This window comes from Aspergillus melleus (genome assembly GCF_016097325.1).
Source record: "Aspergillus melleus strain CBS 546.65 chromosome Unknown contig2, whole genome shotgun sequence".
NCBI classification, from domain to species: domain Eukaryota; kingdom Fungi; phylum Ascomycota; class Eurotiomycetes; order Eurotiales; family Aspergillaceae; genus Aspergillus; species Aspergillus melleus.
The window spans coordinates 6153164-6174786 of NW_025763371.1; the positions used below are offsets into that span (position 1 = coordinate 6153164).

General features: G+C 53.3%; 6 protein-coding genes across 6 annotated transcripts; 2 read left to right on the forward strand and 4 right to left on the reverse strand.

Annotated features, from left to right (window-relative positions):
• Window positions 1–1705: 1705 nt before the first annotated feature.
• Window positions 1706–8008, reverse strand: sidD (nonribosomal peptide synthase SidD; the record flags this gene model as incomplete). Its single annotated transcript, XM_046086670.1, has 2 exons — window positions 1706–7528; window positions 7586–8008. 2 exons carry the CDS (start codon window positions 8006–8008, stop codon window positions 1706–1708), a joined length of 6246 nt encoding a protein of 2081 aa, XP_045942635.1.
• Window positions 8009–9235: 1227 nt separating this feature from the next.
• sidH (enoyl-CoA hydratase/isomerase family protein) lies at window positions 9236–9784 on the reverse strand (the record flags this gene model as incomplete). The annotated part of the gene is made up of 1 exon (XM_046086671.1): window positions 9236–9784. One exon carries the CDS (start codon window positions 9782–9784, stop codon window positions 9236–9238), a length of 549 nt encoding a protein of 182 aa, XP_045942636.1.
• Window positions 9785–10474: 690 nt separating this feature from the next.
• LDX57_004993 (GNAT family N-acetyltransferase) lies at window positions 10475–11873 on the forward strand (the record flags this gene model as incomplete). The annotated part of the gene is made up of 2 exons (XM_046086672.1): window positions 10475–11431; window positions 11502–11873. 2 exons carry the CDS (start codon window positions 10475–10477, stop codon window positions 11871–11873), a joined length of 1329 nt encoding a protein of 442 aa, XP_045942637.1.
• A 2239-nt stretch (window positions 11874–14112) lies between these two features.
• sidJ (putative siderophore biosynthesis lipase/esterase) lies at window positions 14113–15740 on the forward strand. The gene is made up of 2 exons (XM_046086673.1): window positions 14113–14576; window positions 14655–15740. The coding sequence occupies exons 1-2, from the start codon at window positions 14523–14525 to the stop codon at window positions 15654–15656; spliced, it is 1056 nt and encodes a 351-aa protein (XP_045942638.1). The 5' UTR covers window positions 14113–14522; the 3' UTR covers window positions 15657–15740.
• Window positions 15741–15828: 88 nt separating this feature from the next.
• On the reverse strand, window positions 15829–17049 carry LDX57_004995 (uncharacterized protein; the record flags this gene model as incomplete). Its single annotated transcript, XM_046086674.1, has 1 exon — window positions 15829–17049. The coding sequence occupies one exon, from the start codon at window positions 17047–17049 to the stop codon at window positions 15829–15831; it is 1221 nt and encodes a 406-aa protein (XP_045942639.1).
• A 696-nt stretch (window positions 17050–17745) lies between these two features.
• LDX57_004996 (uncharacterized protein) lies at window positions 17746–19842 on the reverse strand (the record flags this gene model as incomplete). The annotated part of the gene is made up of 1 exon (XM_046086675.1): window positions 17746–19842. One exon carries the CDS (start codon window positions 19840–19842, stop codon window positions 17746–17748), a length of 2097 nt encoding a protein of 698 aa, XP_045942640.1.
• Window positions 19843–21623: the final 1781 nt, after the last annotated feature.

Sequence of the window (21623 nt, forward strand, 5' to 3'; positions counted from 1 at the left end):
GACCGCGCATCGTGCATCAAGGGGGAGTGGAAATGATTATTTTCGTACACACTTGTCGTTTATCGAAACCCTCGAAGATGCACGGTTGGCTCCACCGCGGGAGAAAAGATTTCTGGGCCCACAAGAGAACTATACTCACTGAGCTGATGCCAATATTACTAACCCGTGGATAAATTGTTGCTGCAGATCCGTGGCAAAAAAAAAAAAAAAAAAAAAAAACATGGATCGCACCTCGCGAGTCTGATATTTCTTCTCATGGTCCCTAACCCAACCCCATCCCTATCCGCATTTTGAGCCCTTTGATTGGCGGTAAGGCTCTACCTTCGTAACTCCACAAGCAGTCGAAGTCCATTTCGTCATGGCAGTATACGAGGGTTCCAAGGGGCAAGTTGTAGATTTCTCTCACGCAAGAAGTTCCAGGTGATAGAGCTATATGGAATGGTTATTTCATCAGAGCAATATATCCCCATGAAATGGAAAGGGGGGTGGTACATGTTCGGTTTCGATATGAGGACCCACTTTGGTGAGAAGGAATGGAAGCTTTCCAAACTCAGGACGGACTCTGGCAGAATGTAGGTGTATAACTACACCGTAAACACCAGGATCTACCGCAAGATCGGACTGTACCCCCTGTGGCCGCCGAATTCTTCGAATTCCCGAAAACACGCGCTAGTTCCATCATAGAGATCATGGTTTGGATACGGGCAGTGGCTTGCTTGAATGGCGGCCTTGGTGTTCTGTCTGTTTCCTGGCTATTTTCCCTATCTTTTCTTTCAAGTAACTGGCCCAGCGCAGGATGGTTTGATTCTGTGACACATCAGTAGGCACCAAGTCCTGCTCCAGAGCTCTTTCGTGTGTTCAGACCTCGAACAGAGCCAGGATCCATCACGGAATAGAGAAAGAAGGTGGATCGATTCACTCTTTGTGACAATATGAACATTGACGCTGCTGTGTCTCATGAAGCTGGTCCTGCTTTGCGCTCCTGTCTCCGGAAGAGGTTGCGCCGTGAGGATCAGAGAGCGCGCCACCGTTTCTTGTACATACGCTCTCTGGCCAGGACTTTGTGAGACGGACATTCATACAGAACTCTCTGACCAAAGTTTCCGAAATTTCCGAAAAGCCGAGGCGAGCGAACGAGCCCATTCATGCAGCCCAACTGTCCGTGTTTAACTTTGCGAAATTTTTGATGAAGACCCGACTGGCACTAGTTATTTATACAGTAAGAAGCATGTGAACATCTTAGACCTGCATGCTCAGTAGCCTGAAGACGGAGGGTAGGCTGCATGAAAGGAGATGTTTGCTCGCCTTAACCCTTCTGAACTTTCGCAATATGCAGCCCGCCGTCGACATCCTTATACACCGTATAGTCGGGAGCATGCTGTTCAGACCGACTGTACGGCGCTATTCTTGGAGCCCAAGACTACCGAGGAATCCATTAACTGCGGAGACCCGTGCATCGTGACACTATAGCCATTGATCTATTGGCGTATGGGATACCGCTCCGTTGTACTGTGTTGGCAGGCAGCAAGGCAACCAAGATCAGGACGTGATATAATAAGGATATTCAATGATTGTGCCGGTGCACTAGACTACAGGAATAATAATCAAGAGAGGATGAAATAGTCCTGAACAGGGTGTTTCAACAGCAGTTGCTCCTTAACCATTTCTCGTAGCATTGCCGGCTACCCACTGTAACTACCTCCCCTCACCCCAGAACATTCAGAGGTTCCGACGAATATGTCGCCAGTTCTTCAACGGTAGAAGTTAACTCCTCCAAAACTGCATCCACCAACGCCGTGTCTCTCTCACTTCCCACCAGCCCGACGTGCATCTTTCCGCTTCGAACAAACGAAACAACCTTCAAGGGATACGCGGCATCCCCGTGAGGGTTCAGGATGTCAACCCGGCAGGTGCCCCCGGCGAATGGCATAGTGTCGAAGTCCTCAAAGTCCTGATGATGCACAAGAGAGTCGAAGGACGACACCTCCGACGGCCACTGGGTGCACTCCTCGGAGATCGCTCGAAATCCGAGGTAGTCATGCGCCGCAGACTGCCCGCTTTGCTTCTGGACGAAGCGCAAGAGGTCCATCGCCGTCCATTGGGATTGGAAGGGAACTCGGATGGGAGTGAGCTGATAGCACGGGCCCATCACGCTCTCCACATTGGCGACGTCGACGTTTCGCCCCGACGTCACTCCGCCAAAAGTCACGTCGCTCGTGCGGAGCCGACGAGCCAGCGTCAACGCCCATGCGGCAGTCAGCAAGTTTGCCGTGGTAATCTCTTTCAAGGTTTGGGAAATTTCAACGGGCTTAGTATGGAAGATGGCTTTGTCCGTGGGCTGTCCCAAGCTTCCGCCCAACACAGACAGTGTTGAGCCGGCGAGAAGACCGTGCCAGTATTTTAGAGCGTCGGCGTGGTCGTGGACATCCCGGACGCGGGCCACATACGACGAGAAAGGCTCGGATTGCTCGATTTCCTGACCCATGTACAAGGTGTCCAGGTCCCGGAGCAGCCGCGGAAGGGAAATGCCATCGTACTGCGCGTGCGAGAGACCGATAACGAGGCAACTACGGCCGTCGCTGGCTTCAACGTGGAACATTGCGACGAAAGAAGAGCCCAAGTTGAAGTCCGACTCGATGTGGGCCGTACAAAGGTCGGCAACGTATTGCTCAAGGCCCTCATCAATGTGATGCGTAGTCACCGGAACATCGAGCGTCTTCACCACCACCTGGAAGAGCGTCGAGTTGTGCTCAACGAAAACGGTACGTAGAATCTCGTGACTATCAACGAGCCTCTGGCAGGCACGGTATAGTTGGTCTCGGTCAACGCCCTGATTGAAGTACAACATGTTGTATTGGATCGAAGTTCGTGGTCGTTGTATGGTTGCTCGCACATCCAGTGCTTGAGAATCGGTAACCGGAGATACATCTTGAACCAGCCATGATGAATTGGAAAGCTTCGGCTGGACTACATCAGACAGGAATTTCCCAACCTCAATCGGGCCAATCGTCGAGAACGGTTGATATGACCGGGCCCTGCCCGTGGACGCTTGGCCTATCTTCAATACTTGGGCCGCGTCTCCAAGACGCATATGTTGGAAAATATCAGCCACGGTCAAACCGTGCCCTTGTGTGCGGAGAGAGAATATTAATTTCATTGCCAGAACAGAATCACCGCCCAGCCGGAAAAAGTTGTCATCCACGTCAATCTTCTCCGCACTAATCCCAAGGATCTTGGCCCATGACGAACGCAGGATATTCTCCGCTGGTGACAAATTGGTTTGCGTTGCGCTGTGCGTCCATGCTTTCTCGAATGCCGCACCGAGCTCTGCGAGTATCTTTCGAGGAATGCATGAGGCTAGCTGATACATCAAACCACGATCAACCAGGCCCGTCGTTGCTGGAATTTCATCAACCACAATGTACGTCGAAGGTATCATATAGGATGGAAGAGAGTCCCGGATGAATCTGTCCAGTCTTCTGAGTGCGACCACAACGCTGACAGGGACTGTGCCACAAATGGTCAATTTATGGTCCGAGGTATCAGCCATGATATCGTGGTCTGTTGGTAAAAGCTGCACATTTTCTTCCGCGGGGATTCTACACCCAATGAAGACAACCAGCCCGGGTGCTGGACTATGCTGGGAGCCCGCAAAAGACTCGAGCATCGTGGCAGCGGCTTGAACGGCCGGCGGCAGATGTCTCGCGACGTGAGCTTCGAGCTCTGCAATGTTCACCGCGTGCCCCTGCACAGGCAGGACGTCGGCCTTTCGACCAAGGAACACCATCTTGCCATCCCCCTGTAGCTGCACTACGTCACCCGTTGCCTGCAATTTCCCTGTGCGGCCGACGCCAGCCGAGCTTCCGGCAACAAGCCAGGGTGGTGAGTCAACGGTTTCGCCGGTTAGGAAATTTCCCTCTAACCACAGCTCGCCAATGCAGCCGATGGGCGACAGAAGAGATACATTGTGTGGATCGCAGACCCACGGAACTGCGGCAAGGGGGTAATCCGATCCATGCGTTAGGCCCGCGTCAGCTTGGAGTAGTCCCGAAGATGTGTTGAGAGACAGTGGACCAAACTCGTTTCGTTCCCAAATCAGATTCAATTCAGTCTCGGGCAGGCAGGGGATGTCCTGAACCGGCCTGGAAAGACTTTTAGTCAACTGCAAACAGACCATTTCGAGCTGGTGAAGAACACGTCTCATTTGTTCCATCTCGATCAGACTGCTATCAAAGCTGGCACAGATCCTAAAGCCTCCTTTCTGGATCCCACAGGCAAGCATCAGAGGGTATGGGTTGAAATGAAGCGCTTCTCGAACAACATCCCCTGCACTGAATCCCAATTCTCCAGCAGCCAAATCCGGCTCGGGTTGAATTACCAGACCGGTTGGTGCCTCACACGCATATTGGGCATCTCGGCTGACCTTGCGAATGTATTGCATTCCCATGTGCTGATACGGCGTGCGAGTCAGCATAGTTTGTTGGACTGCTTGCAGATATGATTCCACGGAAATCTCCCGATGGACGCGGATTCGAACTGGCACTGTTGCGATTAGGGGACCGATGATGCTTTCAACTCCCGACAAGGAAATATCACGACCCGTCAGCGTTTCGCCAAACACCACGTCATCGCTCCCGGTATATTTGGACGCCAGGAGTGCCCACGCCCCACGTATCAATGTAGCCACGGTGAATGGCCAATTGGCACCCATATCAAGGGGAATCTGATGCTCAAGCATGCCATCAGGCGTGGGGAGAAAGTCTCTGGAAGGCAGGCGTGGGAACTGGGGTCCCACGGCTTGGTTCAACTCTCGTTTCCAGAACTCCTTCGTCGCGGTCTCATCTGTCTCTCTCACGTACTTGACAAAGTCCCTCATCTGGGCATGTAGCTGGATGGGATGCCCCTCCAGGGCCTGGCTGACCTGGTTGAGGATTTGGGGCTCTGACCAGCCGTCGTAGAGTACATGATGCACAGTCCAAACCATGTATCGCTTTCCTTCATCTGAATGATCGATGATTGCATATCGAGCCAGCCTTTCCCCGAGGTTCATCTTTTCATCTCGGTCATTTTGGAGGTATTGCAGGAGGTCTGTTGAATGTCCCCACATGATTTCCTCTTCCAAGACCACTTGCTGAAGGCCAGGATCCTGAAGCTGGACTAGACGAGTACGTAGAATAGGACTGGCGGTGGCGACCGCCTCCCATGCGCGTTTCCAGTCGTCGAGAATGATATGTGGCGGGATACAGGCGACTCTCTGGGCAACGTACGCCTTGCTTGATTTCAGTGAAAACGTGAAAAGAGACTCCTGTGTAGGAGTGCAAGGGTAGATGTCCTTGATGTCCCCCGGGCTTGACCCGCAAATCCGGGCTGCCTCTAGGCACGCGCTGTCCTTATCTTGCGTGATCATGGAAAATGGCAGGGCCTCCGTTTGTGCCTCTGAGTCGCGGATGTGGACTACACCGGCCATGCCCGAGAGTGTTGGGTTGCTGAAGGTGCCGACGACAGAAAGATCGAGGCCGGACGCTCTACAGGCAGACACAAGTCTCATGGCAGCCACAGAGTCGCCACCGAGCGCAAAGAAGTTATCCTCCAGCCGGATGGTCTCTGGCTCGAGCTTCAAAACCTGACCCCAAATCTCTCGCAGGCGCTGCTCGAGCTCACTCAGCTCTCGACTTGAGCTCGCAGTCGACCCTTCATCTTCCAACTGTCGCAAGTCGACTGACGTGCCAAACTGTCGTAGTCGCTTGCGATCGATCTTGCCCGAAATCAGAACAGGGATGTAAGTGACCGGAATGTATGCGGTTGGCACCATGTATCGCGGCAGCACTTTTGCCAGCTGGGCATTGGCATTTGGCAGCGAATGGCGCAGCTCATCCGATAGCTGTACTGATTGGATCTCCGCGCATTTCTGTCCCTTTTGAGACTGGGACGCGACAAATGCCACCAATGTCGGTTGGCCGCCGGATCCCTGGGGCACAATCACCTCCGCGATGACGCTGGTATCCGATGGCAGGATGGCCCTGAGCTGGCTTTCAATTTCGCCCAGCTCGACTCGCTGTCCACGTAGTTTAACCTGCGTGTCTTTCCTTCCAGCAAAAACAATCCCTCCCGAACCGTCCGGGTCGTATTTGCCCAGGTCCCCCGTCTTGTAGAGTCGCCCGCGACGACCTTGATAATCCTTATGACCGGCGAGCAACCATGAGGGATCTTCGATAAAAGCAGCCGCTGTTTTATCAGGGTCGTTGAGATAACCTTGTCCCACGATCGGACCTTCGACAAGTAGTTCGCCCACGGCGCCTACCGGCATGAGTAGTTCGTGGTCGTTGGGATCGACTACCCAGATTGCTGCGCCGTTTCCTGGGCCTATAGAGATATAGTCTCTCCCTGTGGCGGCGCTGCTGTTCACAGTACATCCTATTGTACATTCGCACGGACCGTACCCAATGATGATGCGTGTATCCTGGCCCCAGACTGTGACATCTCTCGCCGAAGCCGCCTCCCCTCCAAGGCCAAGCCCGCTGAGGGACGCGATCACATCCGGATCTAATATACGAGCTACTGAAGGAGTCAGGCCTGCGTAGTTGACTCGCATCTTGCGTATGACCTCGTTTATATCGTTCAATCGGTCCTCGTCGGACGGAATACAGAGGCAACCGCCGTTCCCCAAGGTTAAAAGCATACTGTCGATGCTGACGTCAAACGCGTAGGAGGCAAAGTCAAGAACCCTCGATTCCTCTGTGTATCCAACCGCCTTCGCTCGAGGAATAGCGCTGCTAGTATAAGTTGCGTGTGAAATTTTGACGCCTTTCGGGGTACCTGTGCTACCCGAGGTGAAGATCATGTACATCAAGGCCGATGACGGGACGGCTGGTAGGGGGGCAATGGTCTGCAGATTAGGCATATTGGCAAAAAGCTCCGCCTCAACGACAATCTGTCTTTCATTCGGGATGATGGCCGTTGACAGCTCCTGCTGCATGCGGGATGTTAACATCGCCTCGGCGCCTACTTGTGTTGCCACGTTCTGTAGGCGTGCGAGAGGCAGCGTTGGATCCATGAGCACGAAAGTAGCGCCCGACTTCATGGCGGCCAGAACGGCGACGATCGTCCATCTGGATTTCTCGAAGCATATGGGCAAAACGTCATGTAGTTTAACCCCCATTTGCCGCAGGGAGCTAGCCACAAGCGTGGAGTACCGGTCGATCTGGCCGTACGTCAGGTTGCCATCCCACGATGAGATCGCCACTTTGTCCGGAAGATCACGAGCCCGTTCGGAAACCATGTCGTGCATGCAAAAGTCGTAAACGGGGGGTAGCTGATGATTCCACCGCCAGATTTCGCCAATGTCGCTTTCAGTTGGCCGGGTGAGATCCGCCACGGGTATGCTCGGGTGCGCGAGACATATTCGGACGGTCTCAACGAGGTTCTCGATGTATCGTCTGATTGTATACGGCAGCATATTCTCAGTCCACCATGTCGGACGGATCTCGAGTCGGTCGTCAAGGAAGCGGGTTTCGAGGTGAAGGATGGCCTTAATGTACCGTGGTTAGCCACTGAAGCGTTAACATCGATGGGATTCCATGCTCACCTCATCTCTGGCATCCGCGGATTGTCGTGACAAAGAGCCCGTACTGAAGAGAAGAGAGATAGAGTTGGTCGCAGCCGTGCTTGGACTGGGCACGGTGGCTGCGATGCGAGGAAGAAGGTCTCCAGCGGTCTGGTCCACCGGGTTACGCAAATCCATCACCACTTCATTCACTGACAGAGAGCGCGTTTCAAACTCATTGGCGACGTCATCCTGCCAACTCTGGTGCGCCCAATCAAACAAGAATTGGCGGTCTTCTCGGGTCCTTAGGAGAACGCTGAGCCACGAGAGAAGCAGGACTTCATCTCTCATGCCCGTTGGCTGTCCCGACGCCAGGCCAACGAGTTTGAATGACATGAACGGTTCCTGGAATGGCCCATCCTGGCGCTGGCTGTGCCCGGAGGAATAATCAAGAATGGAGCCCATGCTGTCGGTAGTCCAGGGACTTGCGCAGTACTGCAGAAGAGAGTGAATATTAAGAGAAGCTTCCGCTAATTATCAGTCTGCGTTACAAATTATATCGTGCGTGGAATCGGACGACAATCCAACATCAGATCATTCCGAACAGGCACCTGGGCAGGCCGAGCACCGGCATCATCTGTTGCCGGTGCCCACATTCTGCCGAAAACAAGCAGTTATGGACACGCATGCGCGAGTTTCACAAGGAGACGTGAAAATTCATGCTGGAGGTGTATACGGAGTCGATCCATATTTGGACACGGTGGAACCTGATTCTTACAGAATACATACATCCATAAATACATCATACATACAAGCGGTATTGTCGTGATACCACTAGGCTCTCCGGAGACTAGCGCGACTCCGACTGTTCCGACTTATCCCGAAATGACAACTTTTACGATTTTCTGGAATAGGAAATTGCATATACACCACCACGCACACCCCGTCCTACAAATTTGGTCCAACATCATATGCACGCTGTATGCACGTGGGTGGATCGTGTACGCAACGTAGCCGTGGAGAGGTAGTAGGTAGCTAGGCTCGAAAGTGTCTGGTAACTTTGTGTCAAGGAGCTGGCGCGTTTTTGCAAAAGACCAGCTGCTGAATTCGACCCACACATAACAATACCCATGGTGGGCTGTTAATACTTCGTATAAGGATACCAATCTTGACACGAGCCCGCGGAAATCTACTTGGATAGCCACCGATAATAATCTTCTCTCAAAAGGCACTTTGAATTCCTATGTCTAGGAGACCATTATGAATGCACCTGCGACCGGAACTCATCGGACGCATCTGTTTGTGATCGGGAAAGACGGTTCAGATACCAGTGAGGACCTACCCCATTCGTCAAATTGCACCCCTTCGTTACCCTAGGATTCACGCCTCGAGGGACCAGTTTCGGGTACTTCGGGAGAAAGACGATGAGAGCTCCAGTGGTATGAGGCTCCACGAGCCAGGAAACGCGTAAGTTAAGCTCTTGAGTTTCTGGCGACAGTCAGGGGCTATCTGCAGCAGTCCATATTTGTTTGATGTCCGGGAGTCGGTTCTATTCAAGCACAATGGTAGCATCCGGGTAAAATAATAATCACACTTTCGTACGTTCTCAAGGATTCATTTTCTAGCGGTATTTGAAAAGTAGTTATTTGCGGCTATAGAATTTGTTCATTGAATGATATTATTCCTGCCAGATCACAATTTACATGGCCTCCACTGTGGCTTCCTTTTCTCCACAAATGCCCGGACACCCTCGTGAAAGTTTTCTCCGGCAATGAGCTTGGGATACCACCGATCTACCAGCTTGGTACTGGCTTCCTCGACGCTGGCGATCTCCCATCCGTAGTGAAGCCCTTCCATTGTGACTCGGATGCTGTCCGGGCTGTTGTTGGCGATGGAACTTGCCATCTCCACCGCCGTCTCCAGCAGCTGAGCGTTTGCCACCACGCGACTCACCAAGCCCCAGCGTTCCAGTTGAGAGGCAGAGAAAGTGAGTCCACTCAAAGCCATCTCCGCGGCGTGCTGCTTTCCAACCGCTCGAACCAACCGAGGCAACGAGCCCGCGACGGCGGCAATTCCGCGCTGCACTTCAGGCAGACCGAAGCTCGCCCGCTCACTTGCCACGACGAGATCGCAATTGACCACCATCTCAAACCCGCCTCCGAGGCAAAATCCGTTGACGGCGGCAATAATTGGCTTACCCCCTCTTCGTCGAGGAAGTCCGGCCAGTCCCGGCGCCGTCATCTCATTCGTTATGCCACGCTCGTTTAGATCGTTCCATTCTGTCACGTTATTGAGACAAGATGATACGGGGCCTGAGATTGAGGCGTATGTGTCATACCTTTTAAATCCGCTCCGGAGCAGAAGGATTCGCCTGTGCCCGTAATAATGGCAACTCGTAAACCAGGGTTTGTATCGAACCATTCCCACAACCGTTGTATGTCAGTACTCGTAGCGAGCGAGATGCAATTGCGCTGCTTGGGTCGATTCAGTGTTAGAAGAAGAGTTCGAGGTGCTGGAAAAGAGACAAGACATCCTTGAACTGGAGGATGCTCATAAATTGTTACGGCCATGATGTGGTGAGATTGGAGGGGCATGTAAGTTGAGGCACCGGCGGGGACGGAAGGGCAGCCCTACGGCGTCTTAAGTAAAAGATCGCAATCCCGGCCTCACCTGTATTTATCCTGGTGTCAGTTCATGGCTCGGAGTCCCATTATGCCCCGAGTCATTCTAGACGGATCTAACCATGCTCCACTCTTCGGGCTTTATGCCTCGGTCCTGGCTGATACTTATATTCTAGGTCAAGCGCGTCAGCTATTTAGCTGGCACCGTACGCTTCCATTTTCCATTGAAGCTTCTTTTTCAATGCAAACCCAAAGTCACTTCCAATTTCATACACAGCTCAGCCTCGCCCGGACAGTGATAGAGCCTACGATGAATGAAAAAGCGTCCTATCCGTGGGTGAAGCTTCCCCATCCCTACCTCACTACCTACAAGATTCACGTCGTTTCCGAATCCACACCGCGCGTGCTTCAACTTCAGTTACATAACTCTCAGGCTGGACAGGCCCTGCCAGAGCCACTACATAACACTACCTTGACCTTCACAGACCTTTCCTATAACGAATTCGCCCAGAACATCCCCGCCGCAGATAACAGCCCCTGGGCTCGCAGTCAGAGGGCGCCAGGGACTTCCTTCAGATGGACGGATCCAATGCCACCCACGTTGGGACAGTTCTGGAACGCCATCCACGCTATTTTTCTCACTCATCCGCAGAATGAGATCGTGCGTCTAGACTTGTTTGGTCACGGGAAGGAGGTGGTGCGCGAAGAATGCCTTCGTACCGGGCTGGCCCTCCCATTTCCTGCGCCGCGCACTCCCTTCGGCACAGAGAACAGTGAATCAGGGTTAGATACAATGATTCTCTTGCGGTCGGCGTTCTGGCAGGGAGCCGGTTCGCCGCTGGGTCCGCGGCCGATCTGGGCCGTTGATCAGGGCATCCACGGCCTGATGCGCCGTTCGGTCAACCAGTACCCCTCACTGGCCCAGAATTATGAGTTTTCCATGAAGTTTCCTGACGAGCGCGTCTATGCTCGGCATCCCGTTCGCCCCCAGAAACCCACCCCTGCGTCCTTGGTCTACAGTCGCTATATCCCGCATATCGACCAACATTTCTCACTGATGGTGGTGGATTGGCAGAATGAGGAGCACCTGCGACTGTTCAACAAATGGCAAAATGATCCGCGAGTGGCTAAGGGCTGGAACGAGACGGGCACCCTGGATGAACACCGCGAGTACCTGCGGCGGCTTCACGAAGACAAGCATGTTCTGTGTCTGTTCGGACGGTTCGATGACGCGCCATTCTCGTATTTCGAAGTGTACTGGGCAAAGGTAAGCTCCGTACTTCAAATGACCGATCTAGCGGACTTTGACTCAATCTAACGCCGGAATTTACTTTTAGGAGGACCACTACGGAGCGCATTATGACGCGGGCGACTACGATCGAGGCCGACATTCTCTGGTGGGAGAGCACAGCGTTCGGGGAGCATACCGGGTAAACGCCTGGTGGGCCAGCGTGATCCATTATATTTTCCTTGACGAGCCACGCACGACATGCGTCGTAGGAGAGCCCAAAGCGACTAACTCTACTGTCCTCTCCTACGAGAATGCCCACGGACTCACGATCCAAAAATACGTCGACCTGGGCCACAAGCGGTCGGTTCATGTTTACTGCAGTCGGGAGAAATGGTTCCAGCTGTGTCCGCTCTTCTGGGACGGGCGCGAGAGGCCTTTGGAGAGCTCGGATCGGACGGCGTGGGACGCGAAGCTTTAGGGTCATACGGAGCATCTGAGTACCGGTCTAGGGACTAATTAGAGAATGGCGGATACTGTCGTTCCACGGAATTCATTTTCATTATGTGATGTTTGGAATTGCCCGTAGCATTGAAACTCGATTCAGCACAAAGTTCGGATTGATAGTTTGAGAATCAAGGCAAACTTTGTACAAAATTGAGATGGAGAAATCCGAGGCCCGCGTGAATATCCTTACCGATTTAGGCAGGCAACTCCTTCGGAGCTAACAGGATCGAATTTGTAATTTACCGCGTATTCTGCGAGGTGGGTCAGACGCCGTCAGTCAAAACTAAGAGCCAGAACGCTCTATCAATCTAATCTGATCACTCGCGGCAGAGAGCTTTCCATGGCCAGACTCACCGAAAGGTAAGACATTATCTTTAATTATTCGGCTACAGATAAGCGAGGAATTACCTCAGCAGGCCTATCAGCATCACCGTTGAAGAGACCATGAACAATTTCTCGCGGCAGGAAGAGTAAACAGCTGGAACGGTTCTGCTCGAAGAAGCCCCGAGTTTCCAACGCTCATACATCAGATCTACACGATTTGCATGCTTGCCCAGTATCAAACTGAAATCTGTCTGGGTTCAGTACCCTCCTGGTTCCTGAGACTGAGGAAGAACAAACTTATCTGATCCGAGCAGTAGTTACTCCGTACGGAGCAGGTAATGGACGGTTCACGGTAGCCTGGCAAGGCGGGTGTGGGTCTGCGACCTGAGACTCCGTCCGAAATTCTTCGTCACTACGAAAATCGGAAGTTTCTGTGGTCCGTAGACTGAGTACTACTCCGTACGGACTCCGCAGACCGCGATGGCGGTACGGAGCTAATCCATTTGCCAGTGGGTTCTGAAGAGATATTGGTCGGGCTTGATTACCGAGTCAGGTAAAATAATCGGTCGTTCGACACATGCACGGAGCCAGGAGAAAACCCCTTCCACAGTCGTGAGAAACAGGGGAAAGGAGTCTTTTTCTCTACGCATGGTAAAACGATAAAAACTTCTGACAGTTGATGGCATTTTACTGTACCCAGAGTGCTCAAAGACTGACTAGACCCCACCCTCTTCGAGTTTCATAGGAAGCCGGAGCTGTGATTTTTACTTTTTCCTTCCGCTCTTGACGTTTATCTCGTACAGTAATTAGGGAGTAGGGAATAGGGACATACCTAAGGCAGGCGGTTCCAGCCGCTGTAATTTTCAGTGTCCTGTAATTTATTTATTACTTACGCAGAATCGACGCCCATCGACTGGGTATTATCAGCCCGAGGCTTGATTTGGCGAAGCTCTTACCGACAAGATCATGGGTCTTGGCTGTGTAGTGGGCACTGTGCAGGCTTAGCTTTCCACTCTACTCAATCGATGCCTAGGCGTATCTTTCAAGGCTTCCACTAAGAAGTGATAGTTGTACCGAGTACTCGTCTTCTCCAAGCCTCCACAATCTTGCGTAGACAATGGTAGCAGCTTACTGAATCTTATCTAGTTCAAGATACTCCGAGCTCGTTTTGCAATGGTTTGGATGTTCAGACATCGTTTGCTTTGGCATCGCGGCGGAAACGCGAAACGCGAAGTCTACCAGAGATATACATCTGGTCAAATACTCCGGAGCATAGCCGTCTCTAAGGGTATCCCCAACACACAACCATTTGAAATGAGTCATCTAGGGACAGTTGACCGAGGTAGAGAAACCGGCATCACCCCCTCTGGATTGATTGTTACGAGTGGCTGACAATTTCCACGGTCGTCTAACCCGAAGAGGGTCCTGTAACCGAGAGGCAATCTAATCAGATCCTCCGGCTTCCAGCCACAAAATCTAATCAGATCTAGCCCTCGAAGCGAGCCTGTACGGACTACGGAGTACTTTCGGGGTTTTCTTTCTTTTGTTTCTTTTCTTTTGCCCCCCCACACACTAGACTCATATGTCGTGCCTGTGAACTGCGTGGGTGTCGGAGGTTCCAGAAATTCACATCAACCGTTGGACCTTTGACCCTCCTGCCCCAAGTGGATACCGAACTTGACAACAAAACCGGTATTGCCAAACCATCCATCCTTCCTCCCGCGTCAATATTTCATGCGTTCACGAAATCAAGCAATCATTCGTGGGATTCAATCCCGTTAGGTAATGGCACGGATAAGTGCCAGGATATAATAAAACATAGAGTAGAGGACTGGAAATACTAGTAGATACTAGTCAAGACGGTATGTACCATTCTGTGTTCAGAGAGTGGATTCCTGTTCTATCCACATTACCTACCTACAGTACCTACACCCTAGTGAGTACATACATAGTACAGTACGTACATACACCGTACATATACCGTAAGGAGGTGGGTTTTATTCGGTCTTGTGTCATCCCTCGGGAAGGATTTTCCTTTTTCCTGCTTCATCGTGGGAATCAATTTTCTCTCTTTCTGGTTTTTCTTGTCTGCTACTCCGTATACTCCTGGAAGCCCACATATCCACCCCGTCATGCAGGGAACGGAGTGCCGATCTCGGAAACTTATCAGATGGGCCCAAACTACCCAACATTCCCTCCCCTATGCCGCCTTGTCTGATTCATGAACGAGAGTCTTTCATCCCACGCTCGCTGTGACTGTACAGAATAACACTTTCGCCCTATTCCCTGCACTGCAAAAATGTGCTCCAAGTTCTGGCCTAAGGGAGGCCTCCCTGGCATCCTCCATCATTACGTACGCCCTGTTGTTCCTCTACCTCCCACATCCGAGTTCGCTTATCTAACATGATCTCTCGATGGGTGTGCAATGTAGACCGAAAGCCTCGTCACGTTTGAATATACCACCGGCGCCGTTCGGAAACCACATAGTTTGATCTTCGTTGGCGGTCTGGGTGATGGTCTGGCAACGACCTCTTACATGGCAGACCTGGTCCACGCCTTACAACCCACGGACTGGTCACTCTTCACCCTGAACCTCACCTCCTCCTATCAGTCATGGGGTCTGGGGCATCTGGACCGAGACACGAACGAGATCGCCCAATGCCTCCAGTACATCAAAGACTACAAGACCTCCAAGTTCGGCGACGGCAAGATCGTGCTCATGGGCCACTCCACCGGAAGTCAATGCGTCCTACACTACTTGTCTCGGCCCAATCCTCACACCACTACTGCACCCTTTGACCCGGATCTCCAACACGTCAAGCGTCTGCCTCTTGACGGAGCAATCATGCAAGCGCCCGTGTCCGACCGGCAGGCCATCCAGTTGGTTTTGGCGCACGGATTTGGGGACAAAACCCCCGGTGAGATCCGACCGATCTATGAGAAAGCAGTAGCCATGGCGAAGGAGACCGTCGGCCAGAATGAGTCCTGCGATACGTTGCTCCCACTCTCCGTGACATCGGGGATCTGTTACCCAGGTCACACGCCCATCACCTGTCGACGATTCCTCAGTCTCGTCAGTCCGGAAAGTCCCCAGACTCCAGGAGAAGACGATCTGTTCAGTTCGGACCTCGGGGAGGAGCAACTACGGAAGACCTTCGGAATGATCAAGCCACGGGGGCTTTTGAGACACAAGTTGATGGTATTGTTCTCGGGAGCCGATCAGTCCGTACCCGGGTGGGTGGACAAGGAGGCCTTGCTACAGCGGTGGAAGAGCGCCACGGACCCCGATGGTGAAGGTCAGATCTGGGATGATGAGCATACTGCAGTGGTGCCCAATGCCTCTCACGCTTTGAGCAACGATGATCAAGCTGAGCCTCGGAGATTTCTGGTGGAGAAGGTTATGGGGTACCTGGACACGGCAGAGCAGGCGTGAAATTGCTTTCCGGTGTCATGTAATCATGAGAGTAAGTAGCTTTCTGCTAGGTAGCTAGCTGCCATATATTCCTCAATTCTTCAATGCCAATCCCATTCTGGAAATAAATCTGATAGTTTTATTCCACTCCGCGAACTACTTGTTATATCTTTATTGTCTCAAGCCTCCATCGTCACTCAACCCTTAGTAGAGGACCTTTTTTGTATGGTTCCAGAACCATGAACTCCTTCGCCGGTGGGAGCTCGTTCTGATTCCAGTGCACCACGCCGTATCGCAGCCAGTGGGCGTAAGTGTTGGGTATATTATCCGACCCATCATGCTGTCTCCAAAGAGACCCAAGAGTGTGTCCAAACACTTTCAAGATGAAACCATGAGCCAATTTAAATCCAAAGCTCGCTGACAGACATGCCTCCACGATCTCTCTCGCGAGCCTTTGGTCCTCCGATTCGTTCTCTCCTTTTTGTGGCATGGGAAGCGACATTAACTCGAACGCCTTGGCCCCGTTCCAGGCCGTCAGATCGTTGATAAGCTGCGATCCGACCATGTAGTCGATGCCGAAGATGTGTCTGGCTACATATTCGGGACCGTTCCATTTCTCTTCCTCATCTACAAGACCCATAACCAATGACATAACTTGACCTTGAATGATGTAGTCCGTCAACAGTATGCTGACTTCTTCGGGACTGAAAGTCTTGCCATCCTCCTCAAAACTGGCCGAAGGGTTCATGAACGGAACACCTTTGAGCAACGGGCTCTTCGACATTCCTTCGGTACTGGTCCGTCCTTCCCATAGCTTCAACAAGAGTCTGTGGCACCGGTCAAAGAATGGGTTGCTAGGGCGGGACATTAGAAAGTAATTGGCCAGACTCAACGGCTGGACGCCGGCGCAGTTATACGAGAGAACCTCGACTGGGGATGCCGGGTTGGCCACGGTTTCGGTCCACATGCGGTCCAAGTCTCCGATCTGAATCATGCCCACGTCGGCATAGACACCGCCATATTTGAGGAGGAGTGGGAACCGTACGAGGTCGGATGTGTGCTGCAGCGCGTATTCGCCCGAGAGACAGTTCTCGACGTATGCCTGGGGGAAATTGGCAAGGTCATTCGTATCCAAGAATTTGGACACATTCGAGGGGGAGTCGAGCAGACGGTCAACGACGCGAATTGTCCAGCCTTTGCGCGAGAAACGACGATGCCAACCGCGGACGTTGCGTTTCGCGTAGGGGTGCATGCTTTGGTATCCCGAGTGCCAGAAAAACCAGATATTCTTCTCGTCGGTAATTGCCCGGGGAAACAGGAGATCATGGTCCACCTCAAAATCGGGGCGTAGATCAAGTTCATTGGCGGGTATCTCGTGCAGGCCTACTGGGCATGTATAGAGAGGAGCGTCCATTGTGGTATGGTGGATACTGTGTGTTCTAGCGGTGGCATCCGTGAAGTCGACACTTAAAGGTAGCAAAGTCCTGACAAAAGCCACGGTGGATGAATTGGACAAAGAAGAATAAAGATATACCTAATCCCCCAGGCTATGCGCGTAAGTTTATACAGCGGAAGTCCTGCCCTCTTCTCCATTCCGCCTTCCCATTGGGGTGACGATACGTGCCAAGACCGGCCGGTCAAAATGAGTCATAATGACAAGCTGCGAGTGGCGCGGAGTCTGCGGGAAAGGTTAGTGCGGTTACTTTTATATTTCAGAGGTGGTGACCTTGAGGCAAGTTCGATGCATTCATATACATGCCAATCACACACGCTACCAATGTCTATTGACAACATGAACCGAATTCCACCGACATCACCCCTAGCCGGCAGAAACTGGAGGAGTTGATCTTCACATCAGCCACTTGCTGGGCCAAATCGCGGTCTCCTGTGTGAATGGTACGTGTAATACGGCAGAGGGCCATGTATGTAGAGCCGTTCAGATAGCAGAGAATGACTTTAACTCTACAAGCGCGGGACATCGCATTCAATACCTAGGGATTTCATTCAAAGGCCAGGCCAAAGTGAGGTTTCCATGTACTACAAAACAAACACTAAATTCTATTGCAATATTGACAAGTGAAAAAGATTCCCTCTCTCGGTCAGTCTTCTCTTACGTTGCCACGGTTTGATGCATGACATTGGCCCGGTAGCTGTCCGACCTCTGCAGCAATTCCTCGTGCGATCCGTGATCCACGCATCGCCCCTCATCGATCAAGAAGATGACGTCCGCCTTGCGGATCGTATGGAGGCGATGGGCGATAGCGATGACCGTGATGCCGCGCGCCGCCTTTTCCAGTCCGTCTTGCAGGAGCTTCTCCGATTCCGCGTCCAGAGCACTGGTGGATTCGTCCAGAATGAGCAACTTCGGCTTCCGGACCAGCGCCCGAGCGATCGACAGTCGTTGCTTCTGGCCGCCCGAGAACTGGCTGCCGTTGGGCCCGCAGAGCGTCTGGTATCCCTCGGGCAGCGCTTGAATCACCTCGTGGATATTCGCCAGCCGGCACGCTTCTTCGATTTCCTCCGCGGTCGCTTCGTGGCCCGGCCGAGCGCCCAGACCGATATTGAATGCGACACTGCCCTCGAAGAGGACGCTCTCCTGGGGCACAAGGGCGATCGTGTCGCGGAAAGCGACGCCGCGATGTTTGGTCACGTCGACGCCGTCCACCACGATCGCGCCGGACTGCGGCGTGTACAATCGCTCGACCAGCGAGATGATGGTTGATTTACCGGCACCGCTGGGTCCGACCAGGGCGCAGAATTTTCCCGGCCGAATGTCGACAGTCAGGCCGTTGAGCACCTGAATGTCCGGTCGGGCCGGGTAGGAGAAGTGCACGTCGCGGAGTTGAACGCTCGAGGCCGGTTGACTCGATCCGTCTGGCAGCTTTGTCTCGATGGTTGCCTCCGGGTCACCGACGAGGCAAGGACTCGGTACACGTCCTTGCATCTTGTCCGACCCGATCTCGATGAGGCCTAAGATCCGCGCCATCGCTGCCCGGGCGCTGGACAGCTCCGGCGCCAGAGCAAACATCTGACTCCACAGAAGGGCGCTCACCAGCAGGGAAAACACGACAATGAGGAATTGTGTTTGGGAATAGTTGCCAGCGATGATCTGCTTGGCGCCCCACCAGTAGGCCAATGCGTTCACCAGATTGCCCAAGAAGTAGGTCATCGCTTGCCAGAAGCTGGCTTGGAGGGTCACGTTGAGCGTCTCCTTCCGTGGCCCCTTCAACGATCGCCGATAGGTCTTGAGCGTTGCGTCCTCCAGGGATAGGGATGCGATTGTTTTGATCGACGTGATCGCCTCGACGCCGATGTCCACGGACTTGGTATACGCGTTTTCGTGCCGTTCTTCGAATCGGCCTAGCACGTGGAGTTCCATCAGGCCCGCCCCAAGGAGAAGGGGGACCAATGCTAGACAGACCAGCGCAATCCTCCAGGCAATGATATGGGTGAGGATGATAGCGGCGACGAGGTTGACGGAGATCGAAAACAAGGTGCCGATGACAGACCCGCTCAGACCAGCCAATGCGTTGCCATCACGGGTGATGTAGGACAGGAGCAACGCAGGGCTACGGCCCTCTGACTGATGCCACTGGAGATCTTGCTCGAACAGCGAGCGGAAGGACAAGACGCGCACGGTGTACACGATCTTTTCCGACACCCAGCCAAAGCCGGCCCAGCTGACCAGGTTCGCGAAGAACTCGATGATAGCCAGGACAAAGAACATCAGTCCGAAGAAGTTACCACGCGATCGGATGCTGTCAGCAGTGTGGCAGGGATTCAGACTGCCGACGGTGTTACCGAAGATCACGGCCTCGCCCGAGAAGGCGCCACCCACCACGCTGGCGCCGAGCAGCGCCAGGAAGATGGTCAAAAGGTGTGGTCGCAGGGCGGGCGCGTATCCTCGCACTAAAGCCCACAACGATTTGGACGGCGTCGGAGGCTCGTCCGGCTCTTCTGCCGATTCGGCGCTGGGGATATCACCGACCGTCAAGGCGGTTTCCTCAGCGGACACAGGCGTCTTTTCGTTTTCGGTATCTGTCAAAGAGTGCTGATCCGACTTGCTGATGCTCTCGATGCTGACCGTGGTCTCATTCTTTGCCGGCGCAGATCCTAGTGTTTGTAGGTTAACTAGATCGGCGTACGAACCATTCCGAGCCATCAGCGTTGCGTGATCTCCCTGCTCCACAATGTGTCCTTTGTGCATGACGATGATGTTGTCGGCGTTTGTGATGGTTGACAGCCGGTGGGCGATCGTGATCATCGTGCGGCCACTGGCGATATTGGAGATGGCTCGCTGGATCCGCTGTTCGCTGCGAGAATCAAGCGAAGCGGTGGCTTCGTCCAGAATGAGCACTTGGGGATCCTTCACCAAAGCCCGGGCCAGAGCGACCCGTTGCTTCTGGCCGCCGCTGATCAGGCGCCCACTCGAGCCCACCATGGTACCGTATCCATATTGCAAAGCGCTGATGAAGGCGTCAGCATCGGCGAGCTCAGCCGCCTTCCGGGCCAATGTCACGATCTCGACCACATGCGCGCCGCGTTTCTCTGCTGCAGCCAACATATCCTGGCCGTCACGGACTTCCTGCGCCAAATCGGACAGGTCGGAACCGACCAGGGTGCTCTTCAAATGAGCGTGGTCCGGGTTGCTGGAATTCATCAAGCCATGGGCAATATTCTCCAAGAGAGATCGATCGAGGAGTGACGGTTCTTGCTGCACCAAACTGAGGAAGCTTCGCAGGTCTCGAGTGTTGATCTCCCGCAGGTCGTGGCCATCGAAGAGAATCTGTCCTTGGGTGGGATCGTATAACCGAGTGACCAGGCCCGCGATGGTCGACTTGCCGCTGCCCGATAGACCGACAATGGCCGTATGTTGGTTGGCCGGGATAGAGAGACTGACTTGGTCGAGTACTGTGATTTCGGGACGGGAGGGGTAGGTAAAGGACACGTTCTGGAACTCGAAGCCACCCTCAGCCTGCGACAGGCGACGGCCAGAGTCCGTCGTGCCGTCGATCTGAGGTTCGCGATCGATGTCCTCGCGCAGCTTTCGGAAGGAGGCGACCGCCGCGGTGAAAAGATGTAGAAAGGGGGCCACCTGACTGAGCAAGAGAGTTGCTGGAACGGTGTTAATGACAGGTACGCAGAGCTGCGCTGCTGGAAACCAACTGACCTTCCACAAGGATGAAAATGACGGTGAAAATCGCTCCCACTGTGGCGCCTTGGGAGCTATGTCCAACTGCTTCCGCCACGCGCCGGCTCCCTTGCCAAAATGCAAGACCATTAGCTCCATACGCGATGAAGTATAGGAATCCGGACTGGATGCCAACTGCCGTGGACTTCTTCAAGCCCTCTGTTTCGGCCGCCTTGAGGGCCGTGGAAAATTTGTCCTCCAGCCGACCGTTGGCACCGAACGCCTGCACCACAACCGTGTTGGATAACGCCTCGGACGCGATAGATGCTGCTGATGCCGCATGATCCGACATGCGGCCAGAATATTTCTCGATATAGTGGCTCCCCACAAAGGACATGAGGAAGTACGCCGGGATCAGGGAGATGAGCATGGCAGCCAGTCGGTAGTCCTTGATGAATGCGACGATGTATGCGGTGACGAAGAAGGACAGACTGGAAAGACAGATACCAACTTTCTCCGAGGTTCCGGAGCGGATGGCTTGAATATCGCCATTCAACCGAGAGGCGATCTCGCCCGGAGGCAGGTCGTCAAAGTAGGATGGTTCCTGCCGGAGTAGGTTCTGCAGATAGGTTTCCCGTAGTCGCTGTGCTAATCGAGCGCCGTTCAAGCTCCAGCAGGTGAGATGGCAGTAGATTGTCACCACCTGGGCAATGGCCAGGTACACAATCACCAGGATTTTGCTGTTGATGTCGGACTGGTACTGAGCATCCGAGTTTGAACCGTCGGATTCACCGCAAGTCACACCGTTAAAGTCGTCGAGGAGCTGACCAAACAGAATTCCGATCAGAGGAAACGGG

Bases quoted from the DNA above. Each gene is read 5' to 3' on its own strand.
- sidJ (XM_046086673.1), top strand. From the start codon at position 14,523: ATGTGCTCCAAGTTCTGGCCTAAGGGAGGCCTCCCTGGCATCCTCCAT. The intron at 14,577-14,654 runs GTACGCCCTGTT...TGTGCAATGTAG, and splicing joins CTGGCATCCTCCATCATTAC to ACCGAAAGCCTCGTCACGTT.